This window comes from Lynx canadensis, chromosome C1 (assembly GCF_007474595.2).
Source record: "Lynx canadensis isolate LIC74 chromosome C1, mLynCan4.pri.v2, whole genome shotgun sequence".
NCBI classification, from domain to species: domain Eukaryota; kingdom Metazoa; phylum Chordata; class Mammalia; order Carnivora; family Felidae; genus Lynx; species Lynx canadensis.
This window is the reverse complement of record NC_044310.1, coordinates 158,155,800-158,182,051: the sequence shown is the minus strand read 5'-3', so window position 1 is coordinate 158,182,051 and position 26,252 is coordinate 158,155,800. Positions and strand designations below refer to the sequence as shown.

Sequence of the window (26,252 nt, the reverse complement as noted above, 5' to 3'; positions counted from 1 at the left end):
GCAGTTAGGCTGGAGCACTGTGACTAAGTTCCGGCCAAAGAAAAGTAAGGGTACAAACTTCTCACTCACTGCCCTCCTTCTTGCTGGCTACAGTGTTGATGCAAGGGACAGAGCTCGAACAGCAATCTTGAAACATGAGATAGGAGCCAAATGCTGAGGTTGGTAGAGCACCACAGCAGCCTTGTGATACTTACCTCTGAAATTTTTTTAAGTGAGAGGGAAAAAAAATCTTTTAAAGCCACTGGTATTTGAGGTTTTAGTTTTATGCTGCTGTACCCAACCTTAACTGATACACATTTCAATTGTTGGCATATTACTCCTTTATTAGAAATTGTAAGTGAGAAATTATTTCAACACCTGAAGACCAAACTACAACAGAAGATTCCATGGGTTCAAGATTTTGAGACATCCTGGAAAGAGTTTTCTGTAAAGTATATCCTTTCCGTGGCATGGCAACATCACTCTTCTTTAAAAAAGTTACTGGACAGACATCATTTCCACCATCACCTATATAAACAATTCGTGTATAATTCACTCCCTGCTGTGACTGTTTATCTATAAATTCTACCAAAACTACGTTTTTGCAAAGATTTTTTGGGCACCTACTGCAAGAATGAGCATGGTAATTTTCCACAGTGAGATGACCATTGCTATCAAAAGCTGCTGGATTTGTAAACACTTTATCAAATACATCATGAAAACCGGCAGCTTCTAAAACCCAATCTATGAAGACTGAATTTGAATCTGAAATAATGATGCAGTCAAATTTATCCTTGTTCTTCCTTATAAAGTCCAAAAGTTCCACCATCCCCAGAGTGAACGGCATTGATGTCACTGCTCTTTTCATTTCATCTTCTCTTACACCTTCATCTCCCAAATACTTAAAGACTCTGCCCATAAATTCTGTCCAAAATCCTTTTTCATAAGAATCTTGCAGTTCAATAGGAAGCTTTTTCTCTGGAGCACACTGTACAATCCAGGTGTCACTATTATCATCTATGATTGTATTGTCAAAGTCAAAAACGAGCAAAATTTTCATGGTTCCAAAAGCAAATTTGGGTTATCCTGAAAAAGAAGAAATATTATTTCCTAAACATACTATTTACATATTTAACTATTAACAAACATTACCGTTAATCTGCTGAAACACAGGTTCTAATAAGTTAAATGATTACGCATTTAAGACCATCATTTAAGCACTTTTCCCTAAGAAGTAAAGTCCATATGTATTTAGGTAAATGGAAACAGATTATCTAAAAGGATACTCACAGTATTATTGTGTTTCTGTGGGGATGCTTCTTTGAGCACTCAGAATTAAACTACAGAGTAAGCCAATGAGAGGAATAATGAAATAATTACTCTCTTACAGTCTAATTTAGAAAAATTTTAAGACAGAAAATAAGTAGGCTAATCACTCTTATTGTCTTTAAATTATCAATCACAAATTAGTTTGAAATATTTACAGTAATCCTCATATTAACACGTCATGTATAATATAAATTCTCTGTATACTGACAAAAATTCTGACCAAATTTAACTTACTATTAAATCTTGCAAAAATGTGAATAATTTTCCTAAAAACTGTATTTAGCTTGAAGTCATCAATGCCAGTGTTATAACTAAATGGTTGCTTAATGCTGTACTTTAATTCTAAACAAATTACTTAAACTTGGGAGTCAATTCCATTCTTCCAGACTAGAAGTAACTTTCGTTAACAATTTTTACATTTATTTATATTGTCTTTAGATAGTTTAGTTCCAGAGTACCAAATAATCTGGGTATATGTGAAAAATCACATTGCTTATGATATGACAATTACTTAATTCTCTGTTTTCATTAAATGACACTGAAGGTCATTAATTATAAATCTCAAGAGAAAAGGAAAAACTAAACTGGTCAACAGACAGTATGTATAAAAATTATGTAAAAAAGACAGTTATAAAGAATACCCAAGAGAAGCTACAATTAGTATAAACAACAACAACAAATTTTTCAGTGTACCTAATATTTTTAAAGATACCACAATACACCAGGCCCTGGACTAAGAACTTCACAATTTCATCATCTCACTTAATTTCATCACCCTATTAAGGAGAAATTAACCTCATCTTAGAGACCTATAAACTGAAGCTTAAGTGTTAGTTAAGTTGGTTAAGTATTAGTTAAGTGGAAGAGCTAGAATTTGGACTCAGGTCTGCTTGACACTCTAGTTCATGCTTAAGTACCATACTCTAATGTAAAAATAATCAGTTTATTTTTTACAAATTTTAAATATTTTTTAAAGAATTTTTTTAATGTTGCGGCACATGGGTGGCTCAGTCGGTTGCGCGTCCGACTTTGGCTTGGGTCGTGATCTCACAGGTCATGAGTTCGAGCCCCACAGGGGGCTCTGTGCTGACAGCTCGGAGCCTGGAGCCTGCTTCAGATTTGGTGTCTCCCTCTCTCTCTGCCCCTCTCCTGCTTACACTCTGTCTCTCTCTCTCTCTCTCTCTCAAAAATTAATAAAGATTAAAGAACATCCAATGGAAAAAAAGACAGCCTCTTTAACAAATGGTGCTGGGAGAACTGGACAGCAACATGCAGAAGGTTGAAACTAGACCACTTTCTCACACCATTTACAAAATAAACTCAAAATGGATAAAGGACCTAAATGTGAGACAGGAAACCATCAAAACCTTAGAGGAGAAAGCAGGAAAAGACCTCTCTGACCTCAGCCGTAGCAATCTCTTCCTCGACACATCCCCAAAGGCAAGGGAATTAAAAGCAAAGTGAATTACTGGGACCTTATGAAGATAAAAAGCTTCTGCACAGCAAAGGAAACAACCAACAAAACTAAAAGGCAACCAACGGAATGGGAAAAGATATTTGCAAATGACATATCGGACAAAGGGCTAGTATCTAAAATCTATAAAGAGCTCACCAAACTCCACACCCGAAAAACAAATAACCCAGTGAAGAAATGGGCAGAAAACATGAATAGACACTTCTCTAAAGAAGACATCCAGATGGCCAACAGGCACATGAAAAGATGTCAGCGTCGCTCCTTATCAGGGAAATACAAATCAAAACCACACTCAGGTATCACCTCACGCAGTCAGAGTGGCCAAAATGAACAAATCAGGAGGACTATAGATGCTGGAGAGGATGTGGAGAAAACGGGAACCCTCTTGCACTGTTGGTGGGAATGCAAATTGGTGCAGCCGCTCTGGAAAGCAGTGTGGAGGTTCCTCAGAAAATTAAAAATAGACCTACCCTATGACCCAGCAATAGCACTGCTAGGAATTTACCCAAGGGATACAGGAGTACTGATGCATAGGGGCACTTGTACCCCAATGTTCATAGCAGCACTCTCAACAATAGCCAAATTATGGAAAGAGCCCTAAATGTCCATCAACTGATGAATGGATAAGAAAATTGTGGTTTATATACACGATGGAATACTATGTGGCAATGAGAAAAAATGAAATATGGCCCTTTGTAGCAACGTGGATGGAACTGGAGAGTGTGATGCTAAGTGAAATAAGCCATACAGAGAAAGACAGATACCATATGGTTTCACTCTTATGTGGATCCTGAGAAACTTAACAGGAACCCATGGGGGAGGGGAAGGAAAAAAAAAAAAAAGAGGTTAGAGTGGGAGAGAGCCAAAGCATAAGAGACTGTTAAAAACTGAGAACAAACTGAGGGTTGATGGGGGGTGGGAGGGAGGGGAGGGTGGGTGATGGGTATTGAGGAGGGCACCTTTTGGGATGAGCACTGGGTGTTGTATGGAAACCAATTTGTCAATGAATTTCATAAAAAAAAAATTAATAAACATTAAAAAAATTCTTTTTAAAAAAAAATTTTTTTTTTAAATTTTTTTTTCAACGTTTATTTATTTTTGGGACAGAGAGAGACAGAGCATGAACGGGGGAGGGGCAGAGAGAAAGGGAGACACAGAATCGGAAACAGGCTCCAGGCTCTGAGCCATCAGCCCAGAGCCCAACGCGGGGCTCGAACTCACGGACTGCGAGATCGTGACCTGGCTGAAGTCGGACGCTTAACCGACTGCACCACCCAGGCGCCCCTTAAAAAAATTTTTTTTAATGTTCATTTATTTTTGAGAGAGAGAGAGACAGAGTGTGAGTGGGGGACTCGAAATCACTGACTGTAAGATCATGACCTGAGCAAAAGTCAGACACTTAACCGACTGAGCCAACCAGGCCCCACTGTTTTTTAATTTTTCAAATTTAATTTTTCAGATTATTTTTTGTAATCTCTGCATCCAACATGGGGCTCAACCTCATGACCCTAAGATCAAGAGTCACATGCTCCTCTGACGGAGCCAGCCAGGGACCCCTCTTATCAATCAGTTTAAAAATAAATACTAGATAGATCATTTTGACAAAAAGATGCTTAATTACATGAAAACATTCATTAGCCTCAAAGTACACACTAACCCTAATACCACATCTATGACCATTCTGAGGTTTTAACAAGAAATCCTAAAAAGAGGGGCACCTGGGTGGCTCAGTCGGTTAAGCGTCTGACTTCAGCTCAGGTCACGATCTCAAGGTTTGTGAGTTCGAGCCCCGTGTCGGGCTCTGTGCTGACAGCTCGGAGCCTGGAGCCTGCTTCAGATTCTGTGTCTCCCTCTCTCTCTGACCCTCCCCTGTTCTGTCTCTCTCTGTCTCAAAAATAAGTAAAAATTTTAAAAATTAAAAAAAAAAAAAATCCTAAAAAGAAAAGTGAAGAACCCCAGCAATAAGAAAAAGAAGAGATAAATTAGAAACGGAAAACATGGGGGCACCTGGGTGGCTCAGTCAGTTAAGTGTCCAATTCTTGATTTAGGCTCAGGTCATGATCTTATGGTTGGTGAGTTTGAGCCCCGCATCAGGCTCTGTGCTGGCAGTGTGGAGCTTGCTTGGGATTGTCTCTCTCCCTTCCCTCTCTGCCCCTACCCTGCTTGCTCTCTCTCTCAAATAAATAAAAACTAAAAAAAAATCTTTTTTTAATGGAAAACATGGCATTTAACCATATATATTCTCTGGCTTATAACAATAGATATCTAGTAGGTAAAATTGAGAATAGAGCTTGTTGGCTCAAACAGGAGTAAGTATTCTGTCTCTCAATTTAGGGTATCTGCAGAACAACTAACCTAGAAGGGTATCTCCTGTTGTGTTTAAATTTAGACAGTCTAGGGGCGCCTGGGTGGCGCAGTCGGTTTAAGCGTCCGACTTCAGCCAGGTCACGATCTCACGGTCCGTGAGTTCGAGCCCCGCGTCGGGCTCTGGGCTGATGGCTCAGAGCCTGGAGCCTGTTTCCGACTCTGTGTCTCCCTCTCTCTCTGCCCCTCCCCCGTTCATGCTCTGTCTCTCTCTGTCCCAAAATAATAAACGTTGAAATAAATAAATCAATAAATAAATAAATAAATAAATAAATAAATTTAGACAGTATATAATATTCTGATACTATGGATCCTTGTATCTCTAAATATCTAATCCAGGTATCTCTGATTGGCTGCCAGGGATTTAAGTGCAGAATTCACTCTCACAAAACAACATAATAATCAGCAATAAGGCAGAGTGGACAAACACATTAGTACTACACTCCAGGCACACTTTAAATAAACATGCTTTTAAGCATTCTGAGTTTATAATTTTTAAAAATATTCAAATTGAACTCATTGGTTGAAAACTGTCTCAAGCCTAGATTTAATCAGCCACAAGTAACCTAAATTCCTGAACTATTAACCTCAAAGTAATAAGATATATCATAAACTTGAAGTTAACATAGTTCTGCTGTTGACTATTAATTTCTACCTGAAGGTGTACTTTTCTTAATTTCAGATCTTTTTCTATTAGTTGTTTTTTTTTTTTTAAGTTTATTTATTTATTCTGAAAGAAAGAGAAAGCACAAGTCAGGGAGGGGCAGACAGAGAAAGAGACAGAATCCTAAGCAGGCTTTGCACTGTCAGTACAGGGCCTGACACAGGGCTTGAACCCACGAACTGTGAGATCATGACCTGAGCTAAAGTCAGACACTTAACTGACTGAGCCATCCAGGAGCCCCTCTATTAGTTTCTTGTCACCACTCAACATAAACTTTTATTAAAAATACTTACTTGACTTAGTATTTCCAAGACAATTAATTTTAGTTCAGAATAGAGCTTAGGTTAAATAGTCATGACAATCTACAGTTTTAAACACCAGCCAGTTTCTAACCAACAGTACCCCTACTCTATATGCAGGGAACAAAGTCTTCTGGTTTGGAGCAAAAAACAGAGACTTCTTAACTCCTAAAATTAATAAAGTATTTAAGGTATTTTAAATTTATGTTTCTAACTACGCTGTTTTCTCTTATATCAGAAAGTCACCTATTAGAAATAGGAGAAACAAAATCTGATTAAACAAAAACCTTAAATATAAAACAGGAAATGTTATGTGAATATAGATTTTTATCCAGTGGATATAAACACAATTGCTAGGCTGATTATGCTGAGATTTCCAGATTTCATCATTTCTTTTTACTTGTTAAATAATAGACAAGTACCACATTCTGTTGTCAATAAGCTTTCAAAGATTAGTGCTATACTTTAATAGAAATGTCTCCAAAACTTAAGGATGTGCACCAAAATTTAGTTTTAAGAATGTGAATCTATTTTGGGGCTCCTGGGTGGTTCAGTCAGTTAAGCATCTGACTTCGATCAGGTCATGATCTCAAGGTTCATGGATTCGAGCCCTGGAGCCTGCTTCAGATTCTGTGTCTCCCTCTCTCTCTGCCCCTCCCCACTTGTGTTCTGTCTGTCTGTCTCTCAAAAATAATAAACATTAAAAAATTTAACAAAAAAGAATATGAATCTATTTTGAATACAATTTGTTAAAATTCCAAAGGCAGTTATTGATTATTCTCTCCAAAAGCATGAACAGGATGTATTTGGTATATCTGCAATGTTTCCAGTGATTACAATAGCTTATGTGTCTTTAACAATAATGAAAACTGGAAACTACATAGATATCTGAGAATTGGAGACTGCTTAAATAAGATATGATAGCCAGATAATGGAGTATTATTTAGCCAGTAAAGCTAAGATGTTCAGTTCAAATTAAACAAGTCACTAAACAGTGTATACAGTAGTATAGTCCATTTTGTTTAAAAAGTTAAAAAAGCCTATGTGTACAATGGTAAGATCATGGGTGCCTCAACTTCAGTGCATTCTTTTTCTACACTGGTTTTGTAATAATTTTGTCCCCAGAATAATTTAACTGTTTCAGATCAGAGTGCAAATAATACCTTAATTTCATAACAACAACACCAAAGAGTGGAGGTCAGCAGATAAGTAACTAACTCTAGATAGACTAGCTATAAATATCCATGAGTTAGTTGAACCGGTGTAGGAAGTCAAATGATATCAGACTATCATGTCAAACAGACAATTACGGACACGAACTTTATATGATTCAATACTTTCTGTAACCTATTGAGGTTAAAATTCCAGAGAATTTTTGTTGGGAGGCAATTCTCTATGGGTCCTCTACTGTTTCTAGATGCCTTACAAGCAAGGCATTCAGCACTCTATGCTCTGGGCTGTGCTGTCAAAATGTATTATACTGAAAGGCATGCTTAATGTTCACTATATAAACATTATGGTTCCCTAAGCTCAGGGGTCCGGTCCTGTAATGCAACACAATCTCCAAGTGCAGGTGACTTCTGCCTCTTTGCATCACCCTGTGGCAAGTGGGGCAACAGTGCTAATCTTCTGGCTACTGCCACCGCTGTAAGTAATTCATCTGTGCTCTAGGGGTCTATGTCTTCTACAAAACTGTCGCAGGCTAAGTTGGTTAGCGCACAAGCAGGATAAAATCTCTGACTCTTCCGAGTCTTGGCATTTTTACAACTATGCTTTCAAAAAAACCACCAACGCCACCAACGCTGTATGTACAAAAGCTAGTTTCTGTCAACAAATATTTAGTAATCTTTTTCATACTTACCAGCATTATATGGTGGTACCCTCTGATAGAAACCTGAAGAAAAACAGTACAACTATGTGTTAGAACCTTAATGATTAAAAATCTTACCTCCTTTCACTTTGAGTGACTCTAGTTTGGTGCCTAATGTGTAGGTGTCCTAGACAACTAGCTTATAATGAGATCATTTGTACCTCGATGTGTCAGAAAAGGATCTTCTGAAAACAAGCCTGCATCCACTCTTAACAGATTTTTGTGCCCTTAGTGGTCTGGCTGGTCCCACAAATGCATTCAATTTACTATACTGTATTTACTAAGCAATTTGAAGGATCTTAAAGATCCTAATATCAATGTTCCGGCACAACATCCAAGTTTTAACATTCCTTTTTTAAAAAAATTTTTTTAATATAAGCTTCATCTAGCTCGGATCATGGCTTAGAAGCCAAAGTCTTTACAAACAGATTTTCTGTCAATTAATCTCTGGGTTTGTCTGGAAGGGAGGCCTCTGCCCTCCACCTTCCACCCGCGAGGAGATCGGTGGGCCGCACCACACCAAGCATAGGCCTCGCTCTCCCACACACCTGCCGGCCCGCCCCGAACGTAGGTGCAGGGCACCTCGTTGGGGTCATCTCCTGTGAGGATCGCGTTGGATGAGGCTGGGAGCACCCGGCCGGGCCGGGTCCCAGAGCTCCTCGCCAACCCAGACGTCGGCAGCCGTCCTGACCTCCGAGCCGCTTCCGCGGACTCGGCCCTCCGACCTTGTTCCTGTGCCTGCCCGCGAGGGGCACCCACCCGCACGCTGAGCCTCGACTTCCTGCGCAGGCGCATCGGGGTTCGCTAGCCCCAAGGCGGACTGCAGTGCGTTCACCGTTCCTCGGTGGCGCCCTCGTCACTTCCGGCGGCGTTTGCTAAGCAACCCGCACAGTTGGCTAACACTAGACCAGCAGGACTCCTACACTCCCCGCCTCGGAGTAGCTTGGAAAGCCAGATAGCGCCAAGGGCATGTCGTCGGAGATGCTGGTGCGGTTCGGAAGGCGCTCTGGACAGGCGAAGGAAAACACAGGTGAGCTAAACTCGCCTCTCCAGGCACAGGGATTGCTCTGGCCTCCAGGCATACGGTAAGAGGCAAGGGTGCCAAATCAGAGTTTAGGTTACTTTTTGAAATGGGCTGCACCAAATCCAAAGCATCCCCATGGGTATCGTTGGGCTCTGTGTAAATGAACAGTTTTGTCTTCATATGATTGGGTAGGTGAGAAAAGTTTACAAATAGGAGCGGAGGAAAGAGAAGTTAGAGACTCCCACTTGACCAGCTGGTCTGAGCCTTGAGCTGTGTAGTTGCAGTTCCAAGTGTCTGGTATTTGCTGAATCCCCTTAAGCTTTTGTTATTCATTGAGTGAATTGGAATATCTTTTGGAAGTATCAATGACCTCATTAGAATCTTGACCCTGCTGTGAACCTACTGAGTGCTGTTAGGAAAGTCTTTCACGGAAATGTCTCAATTACCTCATCTCTAAAGTGAAGGAGTGTAAAAAATAATGCTACTTAGGTATTGTAATCTAGATGACTTGTTATAAAAGTTTGATTTTTGAATACAAGTAGCCTAGGGGGACATCTAAAGAACTCTAACAATTCGAATGATTTTGCTTTCTTAAGTATGTAAATTTCCCAATTAATGTTGCAATGATGACCACCAGAACCTTGGGAGTTTGGACTGAGTTCATGTCATCACCTGAGCTTTTGTAGCAGGAGAGCCTCGTTCTGCCAGATGCAGAGTGAGAGCCAGCCATTATCCCTCCAGTGGACACTACAGGGTATTTATGCAGTGAAGGACTTATGAAGTCCTGACATGTAGGAGAGAGACAGTAACCATGTGACATATAGTGAAAAAACAACAACAACAACAACTATTACTCTCACATACTTTCTTACATACACAGTACTATAAAAGACTTAGATTTATGTGATAGGTTTTAAAAAATGTTTTGTGTCACTTGGTCCAAAAGTTCCTATCTGAGCCTCACTGCTAAATTATAATTTACATTTAGAAGTGTGTGAAGTAGGAGAGGGGTTCAGATATGTAGACAACTATCTGTAAAACAAATAATTATCTAAAGATTTAATGGAATGACATCAGCCAGAATGGTGGAATAAGGATCTCCAAAAATCCTCTTCTCTATTAAATCGAAAAGAACCCCGGGGCACCTGGTTGGCTCAGTCAGAAGAGCATATGACTAGATCTTGGGGTAGTGAGTTCAAGCCCCATGTTGGGTGTAAAGCCCACTTTAAAAATTTTATTTTTAAAAACAACACTGACAAAAATCGTCAAAACCAAAATTTTTTTCTTTAGAACTCAGGAGATTAACCAAAGGCTTGTAACAATTGAAGAGTGTTTATCAGGAAAAATAGCTGAATCTTGGTAACAACAGTAAGTTTTTTGGCATTTTAACTTGCTCCTTGTCCATACTTTTTTCCTAGCCCATGGAAGTCTAGAAAACCACTGCAACCACAGTGAATGCCAGTGGCTTAGTAACCTGTGGAGGGGAAGGAAAGATTGGATTCTCTCCACAGCCTTTTTGTAGATAACTATTATTTACCTGTCTCACAGTTCCCTGGAAAATCCTCCCTGAAAATGCTTAATTTTATTTTACCTGACTCAGAGCTCACTGGGAATGTTTGTTAAAACAATTATTGACAATTTTTTAAACATCACAACTGCCTGAAGTAGTGATCACTGTTGGTTGTAAACAAGCTGACCAAAAACTTTAAAAGAACACCTGGGAAATGAGATGTCCATAAAGGGCTTTGAGAAGCTCCCTAATATTCCTGGGAGTCCAGAAGGACAAATGCATGCATAGTGCTATACACATGCCCAGGAAATACCTGAGAATTTAGCTTTCACCTCTAGCTAAATTTGAGGCTCAATGCAAGAAAAAAGTAAAGGCTAAGACAGAGTTGTAAACTACCTGCCTGAGCATTGAAGTCATGCTCCAGCACTCACAGAGAGTTTCTTGGCAAAGGCTGGGAGATTTATTTAAGGAAATTAAATTTAATTTAAGGAAACTTCTGGTGGCTCAGTTGGTTAAGCTCTGTGCTCATTGGGCTCTGTGCTAACGGCTTGGAGCCTGGAGCCTGCTGTGGATTCTGTGTCTCCCTCTCTCTCTGCCCCTAACCCACTCGCATTCTGTCTCTGTCTCTCTTAAAAATAAAAAAAAAAAAACATTAAAAAAAAAAGCTTAATTTAAGGAAACTCTGTCCAATTATTAGCTGACATTTAAGCTAACCAAGCTGAGATTCCAAAAGCCACATACAGCAAAGAATACAGACTTTACAGATTTAGTTCAGGAAAATCACTAAACAAACCACAACAGCAATAAAAACAAACTTTGGGTGTGTGGGGAATCTGATATCTAGAGTTGCCACATGTTATTTAAAATTTACAACTTTCGGGGCGCCTGGGTGGCGCAGTCGGTTAAGCATCCGACTTCAGCCAGGTCACGATCTCGCAGTCCGTGAGTTCGAGCCCCGCGTCGGGCTCTGGGCTGATGGCTCAGAGCCTGGAGCCTGTTTCTGATTCTGTGTCTCCCTCTCTCTCTGCCCCTCCCCCGCTCATGCTCTGTCTCTCTCTGTCCCAAAAATAAATAAACGTTGAAAAAAAAAAAATTAAAAAAAAAAAAATTTACAACTTTCGACAAAAATGACAAAGCATGCTAAAAAATAAGAAAAAAGTTTGAATAGGAACTGTTCCTGAGGAAGCCCACATGTTAGACTTACTAAACAGTTTCTTTTGTAAATTTACAGTTACTGTGAATCTGTTCAAAGAACTAAATGTCAAAGGAACTACAGGAAAGTATTAAGAATGTTGTCTCACAATATAGAGCATATAAATAAAGAGATAGAGATTATAAAGAGAAACCAAATAGAAACTTTGGAGTTGAAAAGTACAATAGTTTCAATGAAAAACTCACTAGCGGGGCTCAAAAGCAGATTTGAGCTTGCAAAAGAAAAAACTCAAAGAACTTGATCATATATTGATTGAGATTGTCCAGTCTAAGGAATAGAAAGAAAAAAAGAATGAATAGAAATGAGCAGATCCTCAGAGAAATATAGGACACAACAAGTATACCAAGATGTATATAATTTGAGTCTTTAGAAGGAGAGGAGTAGAGAAAGGGGTAGAAGAAGTAATGGCTGTAAACTTCACAAATTTGATGAAAAACACTAATCTATACGTTCAAGAGCTCATTGATCCTCTAAAATGGATAAACTCAAACAGATCCAGAACCAGACACATCATGATCAAACTGTCAAAAGACAAAGGGAAAGACAATCTTGAAAGCAGCAAGAGAGAACAAATGCAACACATAAAAGTCGGCCTCAATAAGATTATTAGCTGATTTCTGCTAAGAAACTATGGAAGCCGGAAGACAGACGGTTGACATATTCAAGGTATTAACTGAAGAAGACTTAAAGATTTTTTATCCATGAAAACTGTTAAATATTTCCATGTCCTGGGTGGCTCAGTCAGTTAAGCATCAGGCTTGTCTCAGGTCATGATCTCACAGTTTGTGGGTTGAGCCCACATCGAGCTCTGCTCTGACAGTGCAGAACCTGCTTGGGATTCTCTCTCTCTCTCCCTCTCTCTCTGTCCTCCCCAACTTGCGCTTTCTCTCTCTCTCTCAAAAATAAATAAATAAACTTTAAAAAATATATATATATATATTTCCAGGTAAACAAAAATATCAAATTCATTGCTAGCAGACCTACCCTACACACAGCTGACCTACACATAGACCTACATATAGCTGAATTTAGATATAACTTGATCCAGGACACTATTCTATCTATCAGCTTTGCTTAGCTTTATTCTCTAGGTGGGGGACTTGGTATGTGATAGGCAAGAGGTACCTGTGGTTCTAAATTCACTCTTTACTTCAGCAACCAATTCTCAATCCCATCAACTTTAATTCAAACCCCAAGAAGACTCTAATTGATCCTGGCAGCTTTTCTCCTCAGTATCTTCATCTCTTTCTGGAGCTATGTGATTTCTTGCTTTTGCTTTTCTCTGTACTTTTGTTTCATTTCATCTTCTAATAATAATAGTAAACATATTAATAGCTAATGCTTATCGAGAACATTTTGTGTGCCACACATTATTCTAAATTATTTGCACACACAAGTTCATTTAATTCTCACATCATCCATATAACATAGGTCCTATTAATATCTCCATTTTTGCAATTAAGGAATTAGAGAGTTAAATATTTTTGTCTACAGGGACACTTTGGGGCTCACTCGGTGAGTGACTGATTTTGGCTCAGGTCTTGATCTCATGGCTCGTGAGTTCAAGCCCTGCTTTGGGCTTGCTGCTATTAGTGTGGAGCCTGCTTTGGATCATCTGTCTCCTCCTCTCTCTCTCTGTCCCTCCCTTGCTCACACTGTCTCTTTCTCAACAATAAATAAACATTAAAAAAAGTAATTTTGTCTAGATTTACATAGTTCATACGTGGTATGTTCATTTAGGATGCTTTTTAATTCATATATAGAATACCCAACTCAATCATGTTTAAAATAAGGACATTTATTTGCTCATATAACAGGAACTCCAGGCTTCAGGTCTAATTGATCTAGCATCATAATGAGATCCTCATTGCCCCATGTTCCCCCTTTGTTTTTTCTTTGTGGTTGACAGTAACAGCTTTATCATAAGGCTACTTCCTTTTGTGGTCATAGGATGCTGCTTGTCTGGTCTTCATGCTAACTTGTTCATATCTAGCTGGAGAGTCACTCTCAGATGTCTCTCCCAGAAGAACAGGAAGAACTTTTCTAAAAGTCTCAAATAGGGGGGCCTGGGTGGCTCAGTCGGTTAAGTGTCCGACTTCAGCTCAGGTCATGATCTCACAGTCCGTGGGTTCAAGCCCCGTGTCGGGCTCTGTACTGACAGCTCAGAGCCTGGAGCCTGCTTCAGATTCTGTATCTCCTCCTCTCTCTGCCCCTCCCCTGCTCATGCTCTGTCTCTCTCTGTCTCAAAAATAAATAAAAACATTTAAATTAAAAAATAATAATAAAAAAATAAAAGTCTCAAATAAATCTCTTTTCCTTTTGTTTGCTTATTACAGAAATAACTGTTGCCAAGGGAGATACAAGTATTGTTTAACTAATGAGGCCCACTCTGAGACTGTATTCAGTTCTCCAAATTACATTGCCACTACTCAATTAGGAAGGGATTGAATAGAGTCAATCACAATGTCTACAACTCCAAAAGATTTTCTTCCAAATTATCCCCCAAATTATCCATTTATAGACTGCTGCTTGGTCATTTTTTAAAATTTTTTTTTTTCGGGGCGCCTGGGTGGCGCAGTCGGTTGAGCGTCCGACTTCAGCCAGGTCGCGATCTCGCGGTCCGTGAGTTCGAGCCCCGCGTCGGCTCTGGGCTGATGGCTCAGAGCCTGGAGCCTGTTTCCGATTCTGTGTCTCCCTCTCTCTCTGCCCCTCCCCCATTCATGCTCTGTCTCTCTCTGTCCCAAAAATAAATAAACGTTGAAAAAAAAAAAAATTTCTCGCATTGTCAGGGAAGGCAGGGATCGAGGGAACTGGAAACCCTGCGGCCCACCTAAACTCAGGCCAACTGTTGCCACATAGAAATGGGGCCTATGTTTGCCACAGGGCTTGCTTTTTCAAGAGAAGCCAGAAACCCAAAATGTTATGTAGATCGTTCCATTTTTTTTATTTTAAAGATTTTTTTTTTCAACGTTTATTTATTTTTGGGACAGAGAGAGACAGAGCATGAACGGGGGAGGGGCAGAGAGAGAGGGAGACACAGAGTCGGAAACAGGCTCCAGGCTCTGAGCCATCAGCCCAGAGCCGAGGCGGGGCTCGAACTCCCGGACCGCGAGATCGCGACCTGGCTGAAGTCGGACGCTCAACCGACTGCGCCACCCAGGCGCCCCTGGTCATTTTTTTAAAAAAAGCTTTAATAACAACCTGTTGGGGTAGGTATTATTGATCTCAACTTTTAAAGATTTGATACTAAGGCTCCAAGAATTTAAATGACTTGCCTAAGTTTACAGAGTAAGGAAATGACCAAATACTCAAATCTGTCTTCTGATTTCAAGTTCTTCTATACTTTCCACTTAATCCCAGCTGTCCTTGAAATAATAAGAATAAAATTATTATTTAAAAGAATTTCTGGTATCATGACAATATAGAAATGTCTGAGAAAAAATATTTAAACTCTTGAAAGTCTTTAATGTTTATTTTTTAAAATTTATTAGAAATAAAGAACTCTGAAGAAGATCAAGTCCTCTATCCACCTCTTCTACCTAGCAAGGTCGATCTCCGGCAGGTTACCATAATTCCACACAATGAGTGGAAAAGGATTCGAGATAGCCTTGACAGTTTGACAAGAGAAGCAGCATGCCTTCGTGCAGAAAGAAAGGCAAAGAAAGAAATGCATTTCCGATCCCAAGAAGTGGTAAAACATTGGACTAATACATACGCAGTAAGTATTAATCACCCAGGAATACATATGTACTGAAGACTCACTCTTGTTTCTTTGTACATTTTATAAATATTTTTTATGTGTAAAATACTATAAAAAATGCTAGGCACCTGGGTGGCTCAGTTAGTTGAGTGTCCAACTTTGGCTCAGGTGATGATCTCGCAGTTCATGAGTTCAAGCCCTGCATGGAGCTCTCTGCTGTCAGGGCAGAGCCTGCTTGGGATCCTCTATCCCCACTTTCTCTCTGACCCTCCCCCACTCGTGCGTATGCACTTGCACTCTCTCTCTCTCTCTCTCTCTCTCTCTCTCTCTCTTTCTCTCAAAAATAAACATTTTTAAAAAATCATAAAAATGCTATGAAGCACATTTTCAACAGCTTTATTTAGAAGTGACAAACAATAAAATAGACATATTTAAAGTTGTACAATTTGCTAAGTTTTGACATATTTACACACCCCTGAAACCATCATTATAATTAAGATAATGAACATACTCATCACCAAAACAAGTTTCCCCATACTTGATTTACACCTTCTCATTCCTTCCTGCCCCTGTCTCCAGGCAGCTGATCTGCTTTCTTTCTTTTTTTCAAGATTTTATTTTTAAGTAATCTACACCCAGCGTGGGTCTTGAACTCCAACCCTGAGGTCAAGAGTTGCATGCTCCACCGACTGACCAGCCAGGTGCCCCTGCACTATTTTCTATTTTAAATTCTGCTCAGCATAATTTTTTGAAATCCTTTCAGAATTCTTTCATGTTGTTGTGTGTACCAATTGTTCATTTTTATTGCTGAGTAGTAGTATTCTATTATATGAATGGACCACAATTTATTTATCTATTGAATTGTCGATGGTTTGAAATCAACCAAATGTTGGTATTTGAGCTGTTTCCAGTTTTTGGCTATTATAAATAAAGCTGTATATGAACATTCATGTGTAAATCTATTTGTGGACATATACTTTCACTTCTCTTGGGTAAATATCTTGGTAGAATGGCTGAATAATATGATGGCTGCATATTTAACTTTGTAAGAAACGTCCAAACTGTTTTTGAAAGTAGTTATAATTTTACACTCCTGTAAGAAGTATGTAAGTGTTCTATTTTCTCCACATTCTTGCCAACTTGCTGTGGTCAGTCTTTTTAATTATAGACATTCTAATAGGTGTGAAGTAGTATCTTACTATAGTTTTAATTTGAATTTCTCTAATTACAATGATGTTGAACATCTTTTTATGAACTTATTTTCATATTTTCTTTGGAGAAGTGTTTATTCAAATCTTTTGCCCGTGTTTAAACTGGGTTTGTTTTCTTATTATTATTTTGTTTAGGTAATTTTTAAAATATATTCTGAATACAAGTCCTTTATTAGATATTTGATTCAAAAATATTTTCTCCCAACTGTGGGAAGGGGCACAGAAAGCTTTTGGTACCTTGCTTTAGAAACAAGATTCATGGGGCGCCTGGGTGGCTCAGTCAGTTAAGCGTCTGACTTCAGCTCAGGTCACGATCTAGCGGTCCGTGAGTTCGAGCCCTGCGTCGGGCTCTGGGCTGATGGCTTGGAGCCTGCTTCCGGTTCTGCGTCTCCCTCTCTCTCTGCCCCTCCCCCGTTCATGCTCTGTCTCTCTCTGTCTCAAAATAAATAAACGTTAAAAAAAAATTAAAAAAAAAAGAAACAAGATTCATAATTTAGTCTCTTTTTTCTCGAAGAGGGAAGAATTAAATCACGACTGACATCATGTATTACATATATTACATTCTGAAAAAAGGCAAATCTGTAGGGAAAGAAAACAGATCAGTGGTTGCCAGCAGCTGCAGACAGGGGTAGTGGTCGCTATAACAGGGCATGAGGGTATTTTGGGGGAGGACGATGCAACTGTTCTATAAGTGACGATGCATTTGTAAAACTGTACACTAAAAGAGGGTGTGTAAATTATACTCTAAAAATCTTGATTTTGAAGAAGTCTCTGGAGTGGAATATGCCATATAATACTTTACATCTCTACAGATGTTAAAGAATAAGAAGAAATATAGTAAATGTAGTAGTAAAAGCTGGGTTTTGTTTTTTTTTTTTTGTAGGCACAGAGATTGATAAAATAATAGATCAGAAGAGAGAGCCTAGAAACAGTCACATGTTATATATGGGAACTTGACATATGACAGAAATGTCATTCAAATCAGAAGGGAAAGGATTGGGAATTCAATAACTGATACTGAGATAATTGGCATAGGAAAAAATGGGATTATATCCTTACCATATAGAATATACAAAAATGAATTTCAGCTGGATTAAAGACCTAAATGTGAAAAGTAAAACAGTAAAACTTTTGAAATAAATCATAGAATATCTTCAGGATTTTAGGGTAAGTAAGGTTTCCTTAAGGTTATCAAAAGTATGACTCATAAAGAAGAAGAAAGACCTCATCTAACATGACGCATTGGATAGAAGTAGTTATTTAAAGGAATAAAAATAGTTTTTATAAATATAAATAATATATATATATAGTAAATATATATATTTTTTAGTAAATATAGAAAGAAGCTTTGGAGGTACCTGGGTGGGTCCATTAGTTAAGTGTCCAACTCTTGGTTTTGGCTCAGGTCATGATCTTGAGGTTTCCTGAAGTTGAGCCCTGTGTCAGGCTCTGCACTGACAGTGCAGAGCCTGCTTGGGATTCTCTTTCTCTCCGCCCCCCTCTCTACCCCTCCCCCACTGGCACTGTCTCTGTCTCTCTCAAAATAAACTTAAAAAAAAAAGAAACTTTGGAAGCAAACTTTGGAAAACCAATAGTGATTACTTAGAGATTGCTGCTGGAAGTTAGGATTGGAGGGAGAGCTTCACTGTATACCTTTGTAATATTTGGGGGTTTGGGGATACCTGGATGGCTCAGTCAGTTAAGCGTCTGACTCTTGGTTTTGATCTTGCGATTTTGCAGGTTTAAGTCCTGCATTGGGCTCTGTGCTAGGAATGTGGAGTCTGCTTGGGATTTTCTTTCTCCCTCTCTCTCTGCGCCTCACAACTCCCACTGTCTCTGCCTCTCTCAAAATAAATAAATGAACTTTAAAAAAATTTTTTTACAAAAATGTTTTGGTGTTTTGAACCATGTAAACATGTTAGCTACCCAAAAGCTTAATTAAAATATTAGCTTCTAGACATCCAGATGGCCAACAGGCACATGAAAAGATGTTCAACGTCGCTCCTTATCAGGGAAATACAAATCAAAACCACACTCAGGTATCACCTCACGCCAGTCAGAGTGGCCAAAATGAACAAATCAGGAGACTATAGATGCTGGAGAGGATGTGGAGAAATGGGAACCCTCTTGCACTGTTGGTGGGAATGCAAATTGGTGCAGCCGCTCTGGAAAGCAGTGTGGAGGTTCCTCAGAAAATTAAAAATAGACCTACCCTATGACCCAGCAATAGCACTGCTAGGAATTTACCCAAGGGATACAGGAGTACTGATGCATAGGGGCACTTGTACCCCAATGTTTATAGCAGCACTCTCAACAATAGCCAAATTGTGGAAAGAGCCTAAATGTCCATCAACTGATGAATGGATAAAGAAATTGTGGTTTATATACACAATGGAATACTACGTGGCAATGAGAAAGAATGAAATATGGCCTTTTGTAGCAACGTGGATGGAACTGGAGAGTGTGATGCTAAGTGAAATAAGCCATACTGAGAAAGACAGATACCATATGGTTTCACTCTTATGTGGATCTTGAGAAACTTAACAGAAACCCATGGGGGAGGGGAAGGAAAAAAAAAAAAGAGGTTAGAGTGGGAGAGAGCCAAAGCATAAGAGACTGTTAAAAACTGAGAACAAACTGAGGGTTGATGGGGGGTGGGAGGGAGGGGAGGGTGGGTGATGGGTATTGAGGAGGACACCTTTTGGGATGAGCACTGGGTGTTGTATGGAAACCAATTTGACAATAAATTTCATATTTTGAAAAAAAAATATTAGCTTCTAAGTGTAACATATTTTTTTGTTAATGATATATGCAAATATAACAAAGACTCATAATGAAACACTCATATTTCATTATATGCAATGTGAAATTTTGTAAAATTAAATTGAAAAATGAAGACAGAAGACTGTTTTTTTCTTATTACAGGGGATGAAAGAACAGAAACTTGAAGCCAAAAAGAAGCGTGATGAAGAAATAGAGGCAGAAAGACAAAATCTTGATGTGGAGGAAGCAATATACAAACAAGGAGAAAGGAAAAAGGCTATTGAATACGCAAAGCAATATCAATTTTACCAGACAGAAAGAGTGAAAAAGTTTCATGTACTACTTGGGTTTTCTTGCATTTCTCTATATATTTAACATATCTCTTTACATAAATAATTAGACTTTATTTCCTTAAAATGCCACAATTTTTTTTTTTTTTTTGTAGTCAGGACTTCTTCTTAGTAGAGTTATGAAAGAACGTGATGCACAGATTGAATCCCAAAAGAATAAAATAAAATCAGATAAAAAATGGGAAGAACAATTAAAACTCAACATTGAAAAAGCTTTTAAAGAAGAACAAGAAAAAGCAGAAAAACGACGCAGAGATAGAGTGGCTCTTGCCAATGATCATTTAAAACAGTATGTATATAGAAATTACCTTTTTTGTATCTTATTTTTCTCATAAAAACTTTTTTTTCTGATTATAAAAGTATGCTGTAATACTTAGTAAGTAGAAAAACTACAAAGAAAGTTTAAAAATCACTATTACTCTCTTACCCAGAGATAATATGTTAGTTACTATGGTCACAATGATGCTGCATAACAAACAAGCACACAATCTAGTGGCATTCAACAGTAAACATTTCTTTCTCATGCATCCATAGGTTGGTTGGGCTTGGCTGCACAGCTTTTCTTCAAACTACAGGGCTGTCTGGGCTTGCTTGTTGCTATGACTATAGCTCTGATCTGTTCCATGTGTATTCATTTTTGAGGTACAGGGAAACTTTTCTCATGGTATTGACAGGGATGTAAAGGAATGAGCCCGAGCTTGCAAGTACATGGCTAAACTCAAAGGCAAAAGTCAAGGAAATACGCTTAGTCTCCTGTAAGTCTAAAGCAAATCACATGGCCAAGCCAAACAACCATGGAACAGAGAAATAGACTCCTATGGAAGTGGGAAGTGAGAGAGTGAATCTTTTTGAGCAGTAATCTAATCTACCACAATAATCTGTTATCGTTTTGGTATATTGGTATATAGCCATACAGACATTTTTTGGTGGTAGCGGTAGAGGGAGTCAGATTCATTGAACTATAATTTACATTTACTAATAAAATTCACCTTTTAGAAAGCAGATAGCTGTATAACCACCCCTAAGTCAAGATACAGAATACTTTCATCATCCCAAAAGTTCCCTAATTCCCCTTTGAACTAAGTTCTTTTCCTTGCCCTCAGCCCCTGACAATCATTGAGTGACTGATACAGACTTTTTTTCTGAGAATATATACTCTTATTTTATAAAATGAAATTGGATCAACAGTATCATTGTATATTTTTTCAGTTACCAGTATCATGAGCTCTTGCTATGTCAGTAAATAGAAATCAAACCTGAACTTTTTTTTTTAATGTTTATTTTGAGAGAGAGCATGCATGTGTGCATGACAGAGGAGGGAGAGAGAGACAGGGAGAGAGAATCCTAAGCAGGCTTCATAACTGTCAGCACAGAGCCCAATGCAGGGCTCAGTCTCATTTACCGTGAGATCATGACCTGAGCCAAAATCAAGAGTCGGACACTTACCCGACTGAGTCACCCAGGTGCCCCAAACCTGAACTTTTTAAAGAAGTAGCTACTATATATATATATATCAGGAGAGGGGATTGTATTTGTGCATAATTTTATTTACTTTTCTAAATACTTGATACATGCAAATAGGAAAAGGCACGAAGGGGATTCAGTGAATAGTCTGTTCCTTGTCTATCAGCCACCTTGTTTCGCTGGTGTAAGGCTTACCAGTTTCTTTATAGTTTAAATGTGCATAAATATATCAAAAAATTTAAACAATATTCTACTTTTAAAGAAAAAATAATTTTTGTATTTAACCATATCATTAATATATGATCAAACAAAATGAAAATTAAAATCACTAGAAACTCTGTAATCCAGAGTAGGTACTGTTAACATTTGGGCATATATTTGCTACTCTTCAAAGTTATTTTTTTTAATTTTGCAAATAAGAAATGAATATATACCTGTTTAAGATTCAAAACAGCAAAATTTGGAGTAAAATTAAAAAGCCTATCTTCATATACACCCTATTCAATGTCTCTTTAAGTCCCATTTGCCTCTTCACAAATAGCCATTATTTAAAGTTTTGTGACTATCCCTTCAGAATGTTTTATTATAGTTACTAATATTTATATGCAGGACATATTTAAGTATGTTTATATATTTTTTGCCATGGATATTATACACTGTATTTTTCTGTGTCTTCATTTTTTCACTCAACAATATACCTTGAATATCTTTTTTGCCATAATATAAGGATCTGTCACATCTTTTCAAATAATCATATTGTACACAAAGAATGTACCATTATTTATTTAACTATACTGTTATCGAGGGAAATTTGGATTTCCCCTCCTCCATTTCTAACAATGCTATGGTAAATAAACATCCCTGACCATATTTATTTTGTAATGTTTGTGCAAAGATGTATTTATGTAGGATAGATTTCTTGAACTGAGCTTGGATTTTACATGTGGGGAGATGCTGCCAAATTGCCCTCTGAAAAGGATTTTAAGTGTGTAATCATCAATGATATCTGATACCCTTTTCTTTATGTTATAATCAATTCTGGACAGTACTTTTTAAAGAATTTAATGGACCAAATAATAGTATCTTGTAATTTATATTTCTTTTTATTTCTAGTGAGGCAGGTTATTGTTTCATGTGTAAATATTCATCTGTTTTCGTTTTTGTTACCATAAATTGTTTACTCCATTGTTCTCTTGTGTAGGTCCATATTTAGAATATACTTACTTTGATGTGATCTGTCTCTTTTTGTTATTATGGTTTTGGGTTTTGTGTGTGTGTGTATATACGTATACATACATGCATACATATATATATGTATATATATGTATGTATATGCATGTATATATACATATATATATTCTTATAGGCTATATATATTTATTTCTTATAGTCTGAGTGACATAGATATCAATTCTCAGGATATATGTGTTGCCAAAGTGTGTATTCTTCAGTTCTTTGAGCCCCTAGTAAAAAGAGAAGGGAAAGCTTTGGACTTATTGTAATGTTTTTCTTTGTCAGTGTAGAGATCCAAGGGTTTATGCAAGTTAGAGACAGAGCCATTGGCAGAAGGAGGCAAATATTTGATCAGTGAGTCACCTTTGAAAAATATCTCTTATGTTGGCTGTTGCAGGTAGCAGACTGATCTCCAGGAATCTACCCGGCAACTACTAACACTTCACAGGCCATCCACCTATAGCCTTTGCATGTAGACTGTGTTGAGGCCACAGGATCTCCTTTCCATGTGGTCTTTGGCAATAGATTAGAAGTTCCAGCAGGTTTAATGCTTGTTTGGTTTTTGTTTGGTTTATCTTCAGTGCAGTCTAGGAGATTTTGAACAGGTTCTGAGGTCAGCATAAATTCCTTTCCTTTTCATGGTACACTCTGTCTTTGTGGATGATGGCCAAGTATTACTTATCCTCATTGCATTCTCAAGTGCCCTGTTTTTTTGTTGAAATCTCTTGGAAACTCAAGCATATAGCTAAGACTTGGCTTTATTCAGTTTCTTGTAGTGGTGTAGAATTTCTTCTGTTCTGCTGATTGCTTTGTGGGGAGTTAGGAGGGAAAGATATTTGACACGTGGGCTTGGGTTCCCAATTTGGTTCCAGAAGTCTTATGTCTTAAATTTATTAAGAAACATTCAATTCTGTAATTGAAAACAACAAAGGAAAATGCAAATCTATTTATTATAAATGGTTTTTTAAGTATACAAATTCACAAAATTATCACCAGTGATATTCTGTTGAATGTTGATTCATGTATCAGTTTTATACAACTCAGAATGCATGGCACTTAAAGTACTGTTAGGAATGGTAATCAGCCCATAAAAAGCCTCTTTAAGCTAACAATAGAACTGGAATACTAACACTGGTATTGATCTGAGTGGATACAGAGGACCATGTGGTAGAAAAAGAGAAAAGAAGGAAAGTTTTCTTCCTGCTTTCTTGAATGATAAGAGTCTATTCAGGGGAAAATTTTTTTAAGATAGGCTACTCATTTATTAGTAAATTCATTTATCCAGTCATCCATTCATTTTTACAAACATTTATCGGACAATCTCCACTTGCCAGCCACTATTCTAGTAACTGAGACTGTGAAGATGAATGCAATTGTCTTTTTTCTTAAAAAGTTCACAATCTGGGGAGGAGGTATAAACATGGAACAAATAATTACGGCATGATAGTAGATATCTTGATGAATATACGTACAGGATGTGTGGAAGCATATAAAATGGACATCTCAGTTCATACTGAATTATGAAAACTGAGTAGGAATAAGTCATGCGAAAAGGAAATGGAGAAGTATTTTAAGGAGAGGAAATAACATGGGTGAAGGGCCAGAAGTTAGTTAGAGTATGGTGTATTTGGGTAACTACAAGTAGTCAAGATGACTATAGTAAGAGGGCAAAGAGGGCAATGTTAAAGATGAGATTGGAAAGAGGCAAGGGCCAGGTCATGGTGTGCCTTGTAGGCCAAAATTTGTAATGACTTCCCACTTTGAACAAAGACCATATTTTAACACACCCAAAAAAAGGAAATTGGAGGATATCAAGAGGCAAGACTCTTTTGAATGCCCTATTAATTGTATTACCAAGTGCTATTCAGGTATTACCTGGTGGTGGTTTAAAATATGTACACACATTCTTTGATACTCCTCTCTTCAGAGGATGGAGTCTAATTCTTTCCTAACTCGAGTGCAGGCTATACAGAGTAACTCATTTCCAATGAAGAGAATGAGTAGAAATGATGATGTGTGACATTCTGAGAGAGATTAGCATATAAAAGGCATTGTGGCTTCCTCCTTCCTATCTTGGATCACTCATTCCTGAGGATGCCATGATGTAAGGACACTCAAGCAGCTCTATGGAGAGGTCTATGTAGCAAGGAGCTGAGGCCTCATGTCAAGAGATATGTAAAAATGGGTTCTCCAGCCTGAGTCAAGCCTTTAAATGACTACTGCTCCAATTAACATCTTGACTGCAACCTCTGGAGAACTACCTAGCTAAGCCACTCCCAGATTCCTGAATCTCAGAAATGGTATGAGATAGTAAACATTTATTGTTTTAGTCCACTAAGTTTGGGGGTAATTACTTAGTAATGGTTAACCAAAACACACTGTACAGCTGCTGCCCTGTGCCTGAAAGTGAGATTTTTCACACATTTTTAGAACAATCTCTAGGCTGTAGACCTAGTCATTCTATTCCATTTTTGGGCTTTGAGCAGTGTAAGAATCTGCCTGTGGCTCACAGCCCAGTGGGCATAATGAGGATGGGGCAAATGAGGGACTCTAGTGACACCAAAATCCCCACATGGAGGGATTTTGACCAAGAACCTTAAACATAATTATTGAAAAGAAATTTAACAGTATCTGTAGATACTGCATATAATTCTGTTTCCTTCTAGGTAAGCCTTTCTCTAGGAAGGGGCCCGTAGAACTTGCTTAAGAACAACTCAGTTCCTATTAATCTCATCAACTTCCCAGAAGAAGGGAAAATCATTACAGGATAGTTTGCTTGACTTTCCCCTGGATAAGATCATCTAGGGAAAAAGCAAAGAGAAAGGAGGGCTTAAGTGATCACATCCTACTGATTAAAATTCCTATGGATTAAAAACACACCCTAAATCTAAGAACTTACAAATTTATAACTCCAGTCCAGACCACTCCTTTGGGTCCCAGCTTCACATACAACTGCCTTTAAGACATCCTCCATTTTGATGTCTCATAGATATCTCAAATTTAAAATGTCTAGCAGGAAAGTATTTATTCACCACCCCCACAGTGGACATTCTAGTGACACCCTTATCTAACCCTCAGTTGTCCAAATCAGAAACCTAGAAATACACCTTGATTCTTCATGTTCCTTTATTTCCCACATCAAATCTATCAGCAATTCATGTTGAATTTTTTCTCCAAAATGAATCTTAAAGTTACTGCTGTCATCTTAGTCCTCATGTCCCATGAATTATTGTGTCAACCTCTTAACTGGCCTACTATTCTCTCTTCCTAACCCCTTCTTTCATCATCCAGAGAGATTTTATTAAAAATTGATCATATTGTGGCAGCTGGGGCTCAGTTGGTTAAGTGTCCAACTCTTGATTTTAACTCAGGTCATGATCTCACAGTTTGTGAGTTTGAGTCCCACATCTGGCTCTGTGCTGACAGCATGGAGCCTGCTTGGGATTCTTTCTACTTCTCTCTTGGCTCCCCGACCCTCTCAAAATAAATAAATAAGCTTTTAAAAAAATGATCATATTGTTCTCCTACCTAAAACTTTTCAATAGCTTTCCATTCATTTAAAATACAATGGAGGGGTGCCTCGGTGGCTCAGTAGGTTAAGCATCAGACTTCAGCTCAGGTCATGATCTCACAGGTGGTGAGCTCCTGCTTTTGGGTAATCTCAAGTCCCCCTTTTGGGTGAGCTCTAGCTCCACTCCGGGATCCACACTCTCCATCCCTTCCTGCATCTGGTGGGATTCTCTCTCTCCCCTCTCTCTGCGCCTCGTTCACTCGTGCTCTCTCTCAAAAATATAAACAAACAAAT

At 38.3% G+C, this 26,252-nt stretch overlaps 2 protein-coding genes across 5 annotated transcripts in view; one reads left to right on the top strand and one right to left on the bottom strand.

Annotated features, from left to right (window-relative positions):
• Positions 1-296: 296 nt before the first annotated feature.
• PHOSPHO2 (phosphatase, orphan 2) lies at positions 297-8,604 on the bottom strand. Of its 3 annotated transcripts, none has more exons than XM_030326573.1 (3): positions 8,560-8,604; positions 7,971-8,002; positions 297-1,065 (listed from the first exon to the last, which is right to left on the bottom strand). In XM_030326573.1, the coding sequence occupies exon 3, from the start codon at positions 1,037-1,039 to the stop codon at positions 314-316; it is 726 nt and encodes a 241-aa protein (XP_030182433.1). In that variant the 5' UTR covers positions 1,040-1,065; positions 7,971-8,002; positions 8,560-8,604; the 3' UTR covers positions 297-313. The 3 variants fall into 3 exon arrangements, with proteins under 3 accessions (XP_030182433.1, XP_030182431.1, XP_030182432.1); XM_030326571.1 differs by having other exon boundaries at positions 8,526-8,573; XM_030326572.1 differs by lacking the exons at positions 7,971-8,002; positions 8,560-8,604 and adding an exon at positions 8,058-8,322.
• A 267-nt stretch (positions 8,605-8,871) lies between these two features.
• CCDC173 (coiled-coil domain containing 173) overlaps positions 8,872-26,252 on the top strand; it is a 57,324-nt gene continuing 39,943 nt past the window's right edge. For both annotated transcript variants that reach the window (XM_030324015.1, XM_030324012.1), the window contains exons 1-4: positions 8,872-9,009; positions 15,218-15,444; positions 19,563-19,736; positions 19,846-20,039. In XM_030324015.1, the coding sequence (XP_030179875.1) occupies positions 8,949-9,009; positions 15,218-15,444; positions 19,563-19,736; positions 19,846-20,039 (656 nt within the window). In that variant the 5' untranslated portion in view covers positions 8,872-8,948. The remainder of the gene's footprint in view (positions 9,010-15,217; positions 15,445-19,562; positions 19,737-19,845; positions 20,040-26,252) is intronic.

Coding starts and splice junctions, on each gene's coding strand:
- PHOSPHO2 (XM_030326573.1), bottom strand. CDS start 1,039: ATGAAAATTTTGCTCGTTTTTGACTTTGACAATACAATCATAGATGAT.